The 16,522-nt window shown below is 52.5% G+C and overlaps 1 protein-coding gene across 1 annotated transcript in view; it reads left to right on the forward strand.

Annotated features, from left to right (window-relative positions):
- DNAH9 (dynein axonemal heavy chain 9) overlaps window positions 1-16,522 on the forward strand; it is a 263,946-nt gene that overhangs the window by 20,120 nt on the left and 227,304 nt on the right. Inside the window, exons 6-7 of the mRNA XM_066264311.1 lie at window positions 2,344-2,577; window positions 15,204-15,371. Coding sequence (XP_066120408.1) covers window positions 2,344-2,577; window positions 15,204-15,371 — 402 coding nt within the window. The remainder of the gene's footprint in view (window positions 1-2,343; window positions 2,578-15,203; window positions 15,372-16,522) is intronic.

The following is a 16,522-nucleotide window of genomic DNA, read 5'->3' on the forward strand; positions in this document are numbered from 1 at the left end:
CCCGAGGGCTGGCCAGGCTGCTGCAGGCGATCTGCCGCCTTCTCGTCCAGCAGGTGGGCTGTCCCAGGGACCTCTCCCCGGGGGCTGGCCAGGCTGCTGCAGGCGGTCTGCCGCCTTCTCGTCCAGCAGGGGGGCTGTCCCAGGGACCTCTCCCCGGGGGCTGGCCAGGCTGCTGCAGGCGATCTGCCGCCTTCTCGTCCAGCAGGGGGGCTCCCCCAGGCTTCCCAGGGACCTCTCCCCGGGGGCTGGCCAGGCTGCTGCAGGCGGTCTGCCGCCTTCTCGTCCAGCAGGGGGGCTGTCCCAGGGACCTCTCCCCGAGGGCTGGCCAGGCTGCTGCAGGCGATCTGCCGCCTTCTCGTCCAGCAGGTGGGCTGTCCCAGGGACCTCTCCCCGGGGGCTGGCCAGGCTGCTGCAGGCGGTCTGCCGCCTTCTCGTCCAGCAGGTGGGCTGTCCCAGGGACCTCTCCCCGGGGGCTGGCCAGGCTGCTGCAGGCGATCTGCCGCCTTCTCGTCCAGCAGGGGGCTGTCCCAGGGACCTCTCCCCGGGGGCTGGCCAGGCTGCTGCAGGCGATCTGCCGCCTTCTCGTCCAGCAGGTGGGCTGCCCCAGGCTCCCCCAGGCTTCCCAGGGAGCTCTTCCCGGGGGCTGGCCGGGCTGCTGCAGGCGGTCTGCCGCCTTCTCGTCCAGCAGGGGGGCTGCCTCAGGCTCCCCACTGCCCCAGGCTCCCCAGGGACCTCTCCCCAGGCTGGCCAGGCTGCTGCAGGCGGTCTGCCGCCTTCTCGTCCAGCAGGGGGGCTGCCCAGCTTCCCAGGGACCTCTCCCCGGGGGCTGTTTGGCATCGGGACAAGAGAAGAGCGTGCATATTTTTAGGGCAGGAAATAATCATGGACCACAGGGTTCTCCCCAACAGAACTATTTTACTAATCCCAAGCCGGAACCACACAAAGACGTCTTCAGCAGTGCGGCAGTACAGTCTTCCTTTCCTCTGGGCCCACGCCCCGGGCTCTGGTGCAGGGTGGAGGTGGGGAATTCAACCTCCCTGATGGTCTGTGCCCACAGACGGGTGCTAAGTCAGCCGTGAGCCCTAACTCACCGTGAAGAAGCCGCCTCTGGAGTCAGACGTCCCCGTGCCAGGCTCTGTCACCACTTGTGAGCCGCATGCACCTACCTGGTCAGGTTGCTTATCGGCTCCATGTCCACTCGCCTTCTGCATGCAGTGGCAAAGATGGGAGGAGTGTGTCAAAGGGGCGTGGGGCGACCATGAGGCTCTGACGTGATCATGCGTGGCCAGGCCGACAGTGGACAGAGCACCCCGCACACAGGAAGAACTCGGGGCCTGGAGCTATTGAGAGGCAGCTTCCGGCTCACACTCTATGTTCCTCCTTCCTCGGGACTCCGCTAGCTCCAGCCAGGGCGGCAGAAGCCTCGAGGGGTGTGTGTGAACAGAACTGGGTGCCCTAAGGAGGTTTAGGGGATCTCCCCACCCCCACATTGGCTTTGACCCTGAGATAACAATGAACAAGTGTAGAGAGCGCTGATAATAACTCACATCTATGAAGCACATTGTAGTCTACAAATTGCTGTGACATTCACGGTCCTGGTCATTTCCAGATGACCCCAATGAGGTAAGCAGGGAGAGTCTTATTAAGTCATTATTATTATTTAAAGAGGTGGGCTAAGGCTCCCGGAGGTTAAGTCCTAAGTCGTTGAAGGTCACCAGACCCATGACTGAAAGCCAGGTTGCTTGACTCTAAGACTGATACTCTTTAGATTGAAAGTGTCAGGAAACCCAACCAAAGAAAGATAATTTATTGGCTCATGCACCTTAAAAGTCCAAGGTAAGCCTGGCTTTGGCCTTGGCTTGCTGTGAGGACCGAGGCGATGACATGGGGACCCAGTTATTTCCGCCCCTCCCCGTGGTGCTGCAAAGGGTTGTCCCACAGCTTCCACTTCACTTCCGGTTCAAGTCTCTGAGCAACGGAAATAATCAGGGTTCAAAGAATTCTTGCAGCCAAATTATTTTCTTGTGGAAAGTCAGTAAGTCACAAGAGAACCCCTGGGAAAGAAGAATCTGCCCGCGCCCAGCGGCGCAACAGGAAGGAGACACACAGTGTGTCCTTGTCTCCGATTGGTCACTTGCCCGTCCCTCAGCCAATCACGGGCTGTCTGGCTCGAACGCCTGTCCCGCTCTGCCTGTGGAACTGAGCACGGAGCTCCACCTTTCCTAAACTATGCTTCTAAAAATATTACTCGGGCAATGACTCACCTCCAAGTTGGAGTCGGCCACCCTGTGGGAGGTCCTGCTTGCTGCCAAGCTTAGTGACACTGATGTGTTTGCATCCCAGGCCTCTGATTACCTCCGCCCAGAAGACCTCCTGAAAAGCGAGGCAGAGGGAAGTCGGAGAAAACTGCAAGTGGTGGTGGACACCTTGAACTTCTTCAAGCAGGCGTTTGAGGACAGAAGGGAGAACCTGCACACTTACTTCAAGGAGAACCAGGAAGTCAGGGAGTGGGATTTCCCGTCTTCTCTCGTCTTTGTGGGGCTGGATGGCTTCCTGCAGCGCCTGCACAGGGTGGAGGTGAGTGTGCCCCCTGAGCCCCGGCTCCCAGCTCCGTGCTGCAGTGAGCTGTCCGGGGATCCAGGGAGCGAATGGGAAAATAAGCAATACAACACAGCGGCCAGCTCTCTTCTGGTTGGGAGAAGCCACGGTAAGATTCAGTGACTATTTAGACTGATTATCCATCATGTAAAGGTGGTCGGTTCTATGGGAAGTTGAGGAAATTCTGGTCATAGACTTGTTTAGAATGAAGGCCAAAGGAATCAGTCAACTAGTTCAGTTAGTTTTCAAATTGCCCATAATCTTCAAGCTCTGTTTCAAATAAACTCTTGCTAAAAAAGTTGAGTGTGTAGAATGCAGGAGAGCCGGTCTGGACGCGGCTGGCATTCCCACAAAGGCCCCGCTTTGAATTTATCCTTCTCCACCCTTCCACGCTCCAGGCGGCTCCAAAAACTACAAGACTAGCGCAGAAGAAACGAGACTCGCTCCAAGTGTGTCTTTCCCCAGCTATTGTAATGGTAATGTGACGATTAGTTTAAGGACCAGGGTGAGGAGCCATAAAGATTTTTCTTTTGTTTTTATCCTCAGAATTTAATATGGTTAACAGGTCTCTTAACACTTTACAACTCTAGATTTGTTGATTGAAACTTTGAGGGAAGGACAGCAGGCATCATAAGATAAAAACATCCGCTTATTCCAAAATTTGTTTAAGAAAATCAAAGCCAAGTTCAGGGTTCGGGCCACAGCCGCGAAAGACTGAGAAAGAACGGAAGCCGTGTCCTGGCTGTGACCAGCAGAGGCCTGGCACGAGGAGGGAGGGTATGTTGGGAAGAAGCTGTGATGCGTGGCACAGACTGTGGGATTATGAGGATAAGAGTGTGAGATTGAGTCTGTTCATTTCCGTTTCAAAACGTGGACCCGATGCTGCTGTCCACTGAAGCGGGGAGCCAGACACAGGGATGACCGAAATACGGTTTCACCCGCAAGAAACCCCTGGGCCGGTAGCCGTAGCGCAGGTGAAGGTGGACCAGTGGGGCCGATCCACGGGTGGACAGACAGAATCAGGACACTTCAGGGTGGGGTGTTAAAAGACCACGATATAAGTGACATCGGTGTGTTTTGGGATCAAGAAAGAGGGATCCCTCACCCAGCGGGGCTCTGAGAAAGCGGTTAGCGCGAGAGGAAACAGATGTTGACTAGGAATCCGCTGGGGACAGGCGGCGAGAAGGAGAAAGAATCAGAGGAGATGTCGAAGCAAGAAAGCCGGGGCTAGGTCTTCTGAAAGGCACGCCTTCCACCTCCACCGGGATGGTGGAGAGAGGACGCGCTGAGGTCTGGCTCTGTCCTCCATGGTCTGAAAGGCACGCCTTCCATCTCCACCGGGATGGTGGAGAGAGGACGCGCTGAGGTCTGGCTCTGACCTACATGGTCTGAAAGGCACGCCTTCCATCTCCACCGGGATGGCGGAGAGAGGACGTGCTGAGGTCTGGCTCTGTCCTCCATGGTCTGAAAGGCACGCCTGCCACCTCCACCGGGATGGCGGAGAGAGGACGCGCTGGGGTCTGGCTCTGTCCTCCATGGCTGCTCTGTCTGCCGGCCAGCGTCCCCAGTCACAGCTTCTGACTGCAGCCTCTCCTCCCCTGCACTCCCACTGTGTGCCTCTCACCTCCTACTTCCGTCCCCTGGCTGTGGTGCAGTGGAGGTGACAGACCTTCGGCCCCAGCCTGCCCCCGGCCTGGCTGACCGTGACCGCCGCGCAGGCTCTCCAGGCCTGCAGTGGCCCTGGGCGGGGAAGCAGAGCCCGGGCGCAGGAGTGACCGTGGGGCCGGGGCCTCGGACCCTCTGCACGCGCGCCCGTGGTGTGACTTTGCACAGAGATGGCGCTGCTGACGTCAGGGTGCCCGATCTGCAGGGCTTATGGGTAAATACGTGAAGCCATGGCCCCCAGCCTCCCCGGGGTCACTGCCCTCAGAGCAGTCCGCTCTCGGGCTACATTCTTCTCTCCAAATCAAGGACACAGATGCGCGGAGAGCAGCTGCCCCCGTTTAATTAGAGGGTGACTTGCACGTCACCTGCTCCCAGTCTTCCTGCCTCTCCCACCATCAACGTGTTCGTCCTTGGCTCTAGTTTCCTTATTTGCTCTTAGCGCAAATGCTACTATTTCTTTTTTCTTCACTGTTTTTCCTTTTCCCTTTCTATCCCCTCTTCCTTCCCTTTCTATTCGCCTCCCTTCCCCTTCTGTTTTCCTAGTGCTCTCTCTCTCTCTCTTTTCCTTGTTTCCCTTAGCTCTTTGCTCACCCTGAATTTCCATACCCCCCCGCCCTGTGGCAGCTCCTTTCCCCTGTCCTAGTATCCCCCCCCTCTCATTTTTCACTGTGGAATCATTTGCCAGGCTCCTGCCCGGCCCCTGGCTCCCCCCACCACCCCACTCAGCTCCGTGCAGCGGGACGCAGAACTATCGATCGTCTCCAAGCAGATTCCGTGTCGCCCTTTAGTTAACATTCTGTGTGGCTCTGTGATCGATGCCTGCTTGAAATGGGATTAATCTGCTTCTCTCCAGCACGAATTAGCACGAGCCTAACCTCACTCATCCTGCCGTTCTAGTACAGCATGTGGCCACTGAGACGCGGACAGCTGCACTGAATAAATAAACAAAGCTAAGTTACTTAAGTGACATCAGTGCCTTTCACCCTTCCATGTGCTCGCACCCCGAGCTATGCTGTGAAGAGCTGGATTTTAATCTCCATAGCTCTTGGACATTCCCTCCCCCCCCCTGATTTGAGTAGCCTTTTTTCTTTTTTTTTTTCTTTTTGCACAAGAAAGCTTCTCTGTGCTGATGGGCTCTTGCCCTCTGGGCGGCTGTTGGAAGGCAGGTGGCGGGAGCAGGGCTGCTGGGTGAGGTGCATTGCTGACCGGGTGTCCGCAGGTCGGCAGCATGGGAGCCACTGCATTCTCAGGGTGCCATCTCCTCCTCGCCACCACGAAACAGCTCACCTCTCAGAGAGCTAAGCCTGGGGCAGGGAAAGGAAGAAGAGTAGAGGAGTGAGGCACTGTCATGTTCCCGCCCCGCACCCTGACCTCCGTCACAAGGGCAGGGCATCAGCGCCCTGACTGCAGCGAGCCAGCGTGGCTACGCAAGGCCCAGCAGCTCAGTGGCTGTCGTCCCAGGGCCTGGGGAGGTGTACCGGGGATTCGGACCGGGGCGTGTGGCTCCACAGCTGGCCTGGGCATCAGACTTGGGTATCTTCCGGGGAGTTCCAGAGGCTACTTCCCACCGTCGGAGGGCCCCGGAGTGGGCCTGCGGTTTTATTCTTCTTAGTATACTCTCTTCTGCCTTCCACACTCTGTTTTTACCACATGATGTCTAGGTCACTCTTTTAAATAAGCCAATTGGGTAGAACTGTAGCTCACGTTCAACGAAAGGGGTGTATTTCACTGTGCAGCTCACTAAGGAAATCCCAAAGGGGTGTGAAGTCTTTCCAGTTTGAACAAACATCGAAGGGGAAGAGTCTTTCCGCTCCCTCTTGATTCTTTCCCTTGCCCTGTCTTCTTGCTGGGAGCTCCAGCTCACACGCCACACCACACCACACACACACACACACAGTGCACACTGCACATACACCACACTCCCCCACAGACACATAGTACACACACTGCACACACACCACACAGAGTGCACACTGTACATACACCACACTCCCCCACAGACACATACTACACACACTGCACATACACCACACACACACTGAACACTGTACATACACCACACTCCCCCACAGACACATAGTACACACACTGCACACACACACTGCACACTGTACATATACCACACTCCCCCACAGACACATAGTACACACACACCACATACACACTGCACACTGTACATACACCACACTCCCCCACAGACACATAGTACACATACTGCACACACACAGAGTGCACACTGTACATACACCACACTCCCCCACAGACACATACTACACACACTGCACATACACCACACACACACTGAACACTGTACATACACCACACTCCCCCACAGACACATAGTACACACACTGCACACACACCACACACACACTGCACACAGTACATACACCACACTCCCCCACAGACACATAGTACACATACTGCACATACACACTGCACACTGTACATATACCACACTCCCCCACAGACACATAGTACACATACTGTACACACACAGAGTGCACACTGTACATATACCACACTCCCCCACAGACACATAGTACACATACTGCACATACACCACACACACACTGCACACTGTACATACACCACACTCCCCCACAGACACATAGTACACATACTGCACACACACAGAGTGCACACTGTACATACACCACACTCCCCCACAGACACATAGTACACACACTGCACACTGTACATACACCACACTCCCCCACAGACACATAGTACACATACTGCACATACACCACACACACACTGCACACTGTACATACACCACACTCCCCCACAGACACATAGTACACATACTGCACATACACCACACACACACTGCACACTGTACATACACCACACTCCCCCACAGACACATAGTACACACACTGTACACACACCACACACACACTGCACACTGTACATACACCACACTCCCCCACAGACACATAGTACACATACTGCACATACACCACACACACACTGCACACTGTACATACACCACACTCCCCCACAGACACATAGTACACATACTGCACATACACCACACACACACTGCACACTGTACATACACCACACTCCCCCACAGACACATAGTACACACACTGTACACACACCACACACACACTGCACACTGTACATACACGACACTCCCCCACAGACACATAGTACACACACTGTACACACACCACACACACACTGCACACTGTACATACACCACACTCCCCCACAGACACATAGTACACATACTGCACACACACAGAGTGCACACTGTACATACACCACACTCCCCCACAGACACATAGTACACACACTGCACACTGTACATACACCACACTCCCCCACAGACACATAGTACACACACTGCACACTGTACATACACCACACTCCCCCACAGACACATAGTACACACACTGCACACTGTACATACACCACACTCCCCCACAGACACATAGTACACACACTGCACACTGTACATACACCACACTCCCCCACAGACACATAGTACACATACTGCACATACACCACACACACACTGCACACTGTACATACACCACACTCCCCCACAGACACATAGTACACATACTGCACATACACCACACACACACTGCACACTGTACATACACCACACTCCCCCACAGACACATAGTACACACACTGTACACACACACTGCACACTGTACATACACCACACTCCCCCACAGACACATAGTACACACACTGTACACACACCACACACACACTGCACACTGTACATACACCACACTCCCCCACAGACACATAGTACACACACTGCACACTGTACATACACCACACTCCCCCACAGACACATAGTACACACACTGCACACTGTACATACACCACACTCCCCCACAGACACATAGTACACACACTGCACACTGTACATACACCACACTCCCCCACAGACACATAGTACACATACTGCACATACACCACACACACACTGCACACTGTACATACACCACACTCCCCCACAGACACATAGTACACATACTGCACATACACCACACACACACTGCACACTGTACATACACCACACTCCCCCACAGACACATAGTACACACACTGTACACACACACTGCACACTGTACATACACCACACTCCCCCACAGACACATAGTACACACACTGTACACACACCACACACACACTGCACACTGTACATACACCACACTCCCCCACAGACACATAGTACACACACTGCACACTGTACATACACCACACTCCCCCACAGACACATAGTACACACACTGCACACTGTACATACACCACACTCCCCCACAGACACATAGTACACACACTGCACACTGTACATACACCACACTCCCCCACAGACACATAGTACACATACTGCACATACACCACACACACACTGCACACTGTACATACACCACACTCCCCCACAGACACATAGTACACATACTGTACACACACACTGCACACTGTACATACACCACACTCCCCCACAGACACATAGTACACACACTGCACACACACACAGTGTACACTGTACATACACCACACTCCCCCAGACACATAGTACACACACTGCACACACACCACACACACAATACACACTGTTCATACACCACACTCCCCCACAGACACATAGTACACACACTGCACACACACCACACACACAATACACACTGTTCATACACCACACTCCCCCACAGACACATAGTACACACGCTGCACATACACCACACACACACTGCACACTGTACATATACACACTCCCCCACAGACACATAGTACACACACTGCACACACACCACACACACACTGCACACTGTATATACACACTCCCCCACAGATATGTAGTACATAGACTGCACATACACCACACACACCACACACGTAGTGTACACACTGCTCACACGTACACACACTGCATACACCTCATATACAATGTACACACATAGCACATGCATACACAGTACACAGACTGCACAAACACCTACCGCACAAACACTACACATACAACACACACCACACACACTTTATCTACATCACACAACATATGCACACTGCACCTATACACACACTCCCCACACCCCACACACAGCACACATACCCTCCACCCCCCAGACACACCGTGTGCCCGACACATACACGCGCCCCAGAGGGAGCTCATTTTGGTGACCTAACAGCGCAAGCCCCCCCCAAGGGCGCGTGTTTCTGCCGGCAGACTTCCCTCTGAGGGCGCTAGGTAAGCAGCTTGGAGAAGCCCTCATCTTTTTAAGGTTAAAATCTCTGTAATTGCTGTGATGCAGTGGAGGCAGGATGGTTTCCTGCCGAGGCTTTATGAGAGGTGATTAGCAGGGAGACAGGTAATAAGCTGACCTCAGATGCCCGGCATGTCCCTCGCTCCTTTGTCCCGTTGGGTCACTCTGCGGCCTCTTTTCATCCGGGCCTAATTGGGCGTCTCCCCCTTCCACCCTGCCTGGGCGTGCAGTCACGTGGGAGACCATTAGCCGCGGAAGGTCGGCCACTGTCACACGGTAAAGAAAACAGTCTTTTCCCCGGTGACCTTTCGAGACGTTCACCTCCGAATGTCTGCTTTGTGCTCTTCCTTAATGAATTCCAAAGACATTTCTTCTAAGGTAGGTAGCGAGATGTCCTCCTTGAAGAGTGGGCTTGTGTTTGTGGGACTTGCCATTGCCTCGAGTCTGACCCCCGCCTCGTGGGCCCCAGCACAGAGGGTCTGCTGTGACCAGAGCCACTCTAGCGCCTGGGGCAGAGGCCAAGGAGCCATCCCCAGAGCCCGGGCCATCTTTGCTCCAATGGAGCCTTGGCTGCGGGAGGGGAAAAGAGAGACAGAGAGGAAGGAGGGGGGGTGGAGAAGCAAATGGGTGCTTCTCCTATGTGCCCTGGCCAGGAATTGAACCCTCTCCCAGCACCCCACTAAACACTGTGCAGTTTCCCCTAAGCGTAAGACCCTGTCGGCCAGTCCGCCGCCTGGGACTCCGTGCCCTTGTGGTAACTAGAAAGGAGACCCTGTACATCAGCCATTCCGTGGCTCTTGTCCACCAACCTGATCTAATGACGTCAGGGTGGTGACACTTCACAACAGTGGCCACCCAGGGAGTGACAGGCGCATTCTATGTGACTCAGTAACCCCACCACACGTCAGGCATTAGCACACTTCCTTGCAGGTGAGGGAAGTGGGGCTCAGAAACGTTGTGTCTTGCTCCATAGCTAGCAAACAGCAGCCCAGGGATGTGTGTGTCCTACCCCGGAAGTTGACATCTTCAGCCTGTATGTGGCATAATGACTTTCATTGTTTACTACTGTGATGAATAGAAAATAGGTATTTAAAAGATATCATTTAGCCTGATCAAGTGGTAGCGCAGTGGATAGAGCATCAGACTGGGATGTGGAGGACCCAGGTTCAAAACTCTGAGGTTAGCCCTGGCCAGTTGGCTCAGCGGTAGAGTGTCGGCCTGGCGTGCAGGGGACCCGGGTTCAATTCCTGGCCAGGGCACATAGGAGAAGCACCCATTTGCTTCTCCACCCCCCCTCCTTCCTCTCTGTCTCTCTTTTCCCCTCCCGCAGCCAAGGCTCCATTGGAGCAAAGATGGCCCGGGCTCTGGGGATGGCTCCTTGGCCTCTGCCCCAGGCACTAGAGTGGCTCTGGTCACAGCAGAAGGACGCCCCGGAGGGGCAGAGCATCACCCCCTGGTGGGCAGAGCGTCGCCCCTGGTGGGTGTGCCGGGTGGATCCCGGTTGGGCGCATGCGGGAGTCTGTCTGACTGTCTCTCCCCGTTTCGAGCTTCAGAAAAATACAAAAAAAACCCAAAAAACTCTGAGGTCACCAGTTTGAATGTGGGTCATTGGGCTTGAGCACGGGCTATCAGCTTGATTGTGGGGTTGCTGGCTTGAGCATGAGATCATAGACATGACCTCATCATGGTTCCTGGCTTGAGCCCAAAGGTCACTGGATTGAAGCCCAAGGTTGCTGGCTTGAGCCCAAGGTCACTGGCTTGAGCAAGGGGTCACTCACTCGCTGTAGCCACTCCCACCCCTCCATCTCCCCACTCCCATCAAGGCACATATCATATGAGAAAGCAATTAATGAGCAACTAAGGTGCCACAACGAAGAATTGATGCTTCTCATCTCCCTCCTTCCTGTCTGTCTGTCCCTATCTGTCCCTTTCTCTGTCTCTCTCTGTCTCTGTCAAAAAAAAGGAAGAATAAATGTCTTTAAAAATATATATTATTTAAACCTCTTATTGGTTTAAATTTACCTTTTATCTGTTTTGTGGGACTTGAAAATAAACGATGAAAGAGCTACATTTAAATATTTTAAGAATCAAAGATACAGTCACGGTCACCATGATCAAACTGTTCCTGTGATTACAAGATGATTTCCCACGGGACTCAGGAATCTCCTCTACAATACTCTGACATCAGAATTCTAAAATCCGCCCAGAGGCGGCAAGCTCACTACCAGCCTGTCCTAGAATGTGACATTTCTAAGCATTAATGGTTCTGTTGTATTAAGTGGAGCCACATAGAATTGCCAGATTTTGTAGGTCAAATATAAATTTTTATAAATTCAACCTACAAGTTGGGGCAAAATCTGTTCTGTCTGCTCATTTGCCTTCAAAATCTGCCCTCAGAGGAGGAGCAGGCAAGCTTCTGCACGGCCCTTGACCAAGGCCCCTTTAACATTTAAAGACACAGTTCACCCTTGCTTCATAATTCTCTTCTCTTACTTAAATTTCCTCCGTTGCTCCTGAGTTTGCATTTCTTAGATTCTCTAGGACCCTGTCACCCCTGGAGGTGCTGTAAATAAGTCAGAAGGTCAAAGATCATATAGTCACTCACTGAACAAATATTTCTCAACCTCTGGGTCTTTTCCAGGGACCGAAGATACAGTAGTTACTCTGGGCCATTCGCAACCTACCGAGAAAGATGGATAGATAATAAAAATATACTATAATGCCAGGTAGTATCATGCCGGAGGGTGGCACAGGCTCTGAAGAAAGCTTACAGAGGGTTAGGGGAGAGAGAGCGCAGGGGCGTGGTGAGCTGAAAACCGGAGGGTCTTTTAACAGGGAGGTAAGACCAGGTCTAAGACGTTGACCTGAGCCCCGAATAACCGTGTCGCCCATCATGTGTTTTTTAAGTTAAGTAGAGCACTGTAAATATATCCATTGTCTTCGATGACCAGAGGGTTTAAAAAAAAAAAATAGAATGATTAAATAAATATTTATCTAATGCCTGCAATTTACCTGTTAGAGTGAAGATGAAACGCCCCAGAGCATGCTTCAAGTACACTTGAGAAATAAGAGAGCGTCACAAAATTATAACCTAGCTTTCTGATGCACTCAGACCTATCAAGAGGCATCAGTCGGCCCTGGCCGGTTTGCTCAGCGGTAGAGCGTCGGCCTGGCGTGTGGGGGACCCGGGTTTGATTCCCGGCCAGGGCACATAGGAGAAACACCCATTTGCTTCTCCACCCCCCCTCCTTCCTCTCTGTCTCTCTCTTCCCCTCCCGCAGCCAAGGCTCCATTGGAGCAAAGATGGCCCGGGCGCTGGGGATGGCTCCTTGGCCTCTGCCCCAGGCACTAGAATGGCTCTGGTCGCGGCAAAGCGACGCCCCGGAAGGGCAGAGTATCGCCCCCTAGTGGGCAGAGCATCGCCCCCTAGTGGGCAGAGCATCGCCCCTGGTGGGCATGCCGGGTGGATCCCGGTCAGGCGCATGCGGGAGTCTGTCTGACTGTCTCTCCTGTTTCCAGCTTCAGAAAAATACAAAAAAAAAAAAAAAAAAAAAAAAAAAAAGAGGCATCAGTATGTTAAAATGGTTAGAGAGTATTTCCTAAATATTGAAATTGACATCCACAGAATTATGAAAAATAGGCACCCCGGTGATACTCCGCAGTGCAGATACGTTTCTCCTATAACTCTGATTACAACTAAGCACTTTTTGAATGATTTGAATTACGATTTAAGTCGATTTCATTTAAGTCTAATTCATTTCTGTCTTCCTGCCAAAGTAGATACACTTGAAGGTGCTTTAAAATAGAAGCTGCCCCACTTCCCACCCCCGGTGGCAGGACCCCCTGCTCCTGGGTGAGCCTTTCTTTCCTTTGTTGGTTATTCCCACGGCTCCCCTCTCGCTCCTCGGCTACTTGCTGGCAGCCGCAGGGAATGTAGATAAGCAAAATAACGGTTGGTAGATGGATGCCCAGGGCTGCACGGTGCCCTCACGCAATGTGGAGAAAGTCGGACTTCTCAGCGCCTCCGCCGGCCTCTGCCACTCCTGCTGGACTTGGCGTCCCAGCGAGAGGAAGGAGTCCGGCAGCCTTCGGCGAGTCTGAGGGGTCAGCCCAGAGCCGTAGCCATCGGCGGTGGGAATTCCCTAGAGTGGAACCAGGACCTGGCGGGTTTTCAACACCGTGTGGTGTCGTTAGTGTCCTGCCATCTTGCCTTTCAAACCTCCTCAGGATCCAAGACCCCACCCCCTCCCAGGGATCCGAACCAAATGTTTGCCAAAATCGCGCCAAGCGACCCATTACCTCCCTCTTTCCTGTTGCAGAGGCTCGCGCCTAGGTGGGAGGTTGAAATGGGAGGCGAGTCTTGGTTTGGGGTTTTGTGATTTTAGACCTGTGTTCGTGAGCGAGACATACAATGATCTGTCGTGTTCGTTGCATTCTGGAGGCTCCTGTCATCTCAGAGGTGACACGGCTTCTGTGGACTCAGCAGGGGTTCCTCCCCACGGCTCTGGGTTGCATCGTCCACCTGTCACTTAATTCTGAGCACAGCTGGACACTGCCATCAACAGCAGTGACAACCATGCACACTTACTGTATATTTAAGTGCGTGCAATATTAAACCTGCACTGAGGTATTTACCTCTCACTATTATTATCCTGTTACAGGCAAAGGAACCCAACACAGAGATGTCAGATAACTGCCCACTGCCACCCAGCTGGCTACGTGCTGTACCTTGTCACATGTGCTTGGCAAGAGCATGTGCAGATTTACTTTCCTGGCAGTCGTAGCTGAGACTGTAGCTGTCACCCTCCGGGCTTGTCCTCGGGACCATTTGGAGGACCTGCTTTCCTGTCAATGTCCCCTACGATAGCTGTCATTCTAGAACCAGACAACATGGTCCACTGGAAATTGATTTCTTTAAAATAATTGCTAGTAAAAACACCAATCATGGAAATAATGTTATTATTATTATGATTTGTTATTTATCAGGGAACACAGGAAGGCTGAAGCATCAATTTCATCTTTTGTGTGTCTCTTTTGTGTGTCTGTGTGTGATTTTTTTTTTTTTGACAGAGACAGAGTGTCAGAGAAAGGGACAGACAGACAGGAAAGGAGAGATAAGAAGCATCAATACTTTGTTGCAGCTACTTAGTTGTTCAGTGATTGCTTTCTCATATGTGCCTTGACTGGGGTGGGGGTGGGTACAGCAGAGCAAGTAACGCCTTGCTCAAGCCAGTGACCTTGGGCTCAAGCTAGCGACCTTTGGGCTCAGGCCAGCAACCACGGGGTCATGTCTATGATCCCACACTCAAGCCAGCGCAGTCTCGCTCAAGCTGGTGAGCTGGGCAAGAAGAATGGCCCATGCTCAAGCTGGCCATCTCGGGGTTTTGAACCTGGGTCCTCCGCATCCCAGTCCGACACTCCTATCCTCTGCGCCACTGCATGGTCAAGCTGTATGTGTGTGAATTTTATTTATCTGTCCTTTCTCTCTGTTTTTGTCATGGAGTATCACCAAGAGTTATTTCTACCAATGCCATCTAATAATAAGGGTACGCCACAAACCAGGCTCCACGTTTTCCTAAGCCACCGCCGCCCCACGTGATTCCCAGCTCTTTCCACAGTCGTCTGAGCATTGTCCACTGTGGTTATCATCCTCCTCCTCGTGGTTCTTTTAAATCCTGTGTGAGTTTGTCCCCACAGAGTCTCCTGAAGACCGTCTTGGACTTTCACAAACTGGAAAGGCTCGAGTTCAGTGGCATCCGAGGGAATGCCCTGAGTCAGCAGGTCCAGCAGATGCACGATGAATTTCAAGAGATGTATGGGGTCTTCTCTGAGTCCTCCTACGACTGCCTGGACCTCCAGAGCATGGTAGGGCTCAGAAAGGCTGACTCGCAAGGTTTTCCCCTTTCCAGGTGCATCCGGCCCGGAGGGTCTGGGCATTAATTTGCATTTCACCCGTTTCCTCTGGCTCTGTGGGCCCTGAGCTTTTATGAAGGGACGCCCACGCCTAATTATTCTTCGTGCCAGGAGAAAGATCGGGGCCTTATTCAACTGCTGACTGCTCCAGACCTGTGATATTCGGGGTTTCAGAGATTCTGGGGTGGATATGGGATGAAGGTGGAGGCTGGGCCCACCCGGCACCTGTGGGCTTTAAGCTTTGAGCAGTGACTGCTACACGAAGGCCAGGCACACTGGGCAGAATTGTATTACTGCATGGGGGCAGCCGTGAGGGGTACTGGTTTTTCTGACCTGACTCTGGTTTCCAAGGGAGTACTCAGGGACTAGGGAAGGCCAGACACGTATTTTTCATAATGAGAGCACAAGAGCCCACAAGGCTGTGTGTCCTACCCACAGCCCAAGGCTGGGATCTGTGAGTGCAGCCCACGGGAGACGGGAGGAGGAGAGGGGGCCAGGAGGAAATCAGAAAAGGCGGTTCCTGAGCAGGAATGGCTAATTATTGGAGGAGGAATTTTTTAAGAGTATCTGAGGGAAAAGGTGATCAAAATTAGAGCAGAAATCTGCTCTGAGCACCTTCAGATGTCTCGGGAGATCTTAGCGGACCGGGGAGAGGCCACTTTCTAAAACTTACATTAGTCCAAGTCAACTCATTGTTCACCTAAGTTTAAATTTAAATGCATATCCTATAGTTTTTTTATTTGCTAAATTTAGCAACCTTAAGAACAACGGCTAGCTGTTGTCTTCACCAATTAAAGTGTACTTAGAAGAAATAATGTGTATTAGTTTAGTTGGCTTACTTTTCTCCTAGTAGCTAGACTAGTTTGGTTCTATTGAAAAAATAGGATTTAGACTTGGAAGAGGAAGGGAAGGTAGTGTAATGGAGAAGTAGGGAAGTAGGGATGATGGAGAGGAAGGGAATTAGCGATGCTGGAGAGGAAGGGAAGGAGGTATGATGGAGAGGAAGGGAAGGAGGTATGATGGAGAGGAAGGGAAGGAGGGATGACGGAGAGGAAGGGAATTAGCGATGCTGGAGAGGAAGGGAAGGAGGTATGATGGAGAGG

The sequence above is a fragment of the Saccopteryx bilineata genome, chromosome 2 (genome assembly GCF_036850765.1).
Source record: "Saccopteryx bilineata isolate mSacBil1 chromosome 2, mSacBil1_pri_phased_curated, whole genome shotgun sequence".
NCBI classification, from domain to species: domain Eukaryota; kingdom Metazoa; phylum Chordata; class Mammalia; order Chiroptera; family Emballonuridae; genus Saccopteryx; species Saccopteryx bilineata.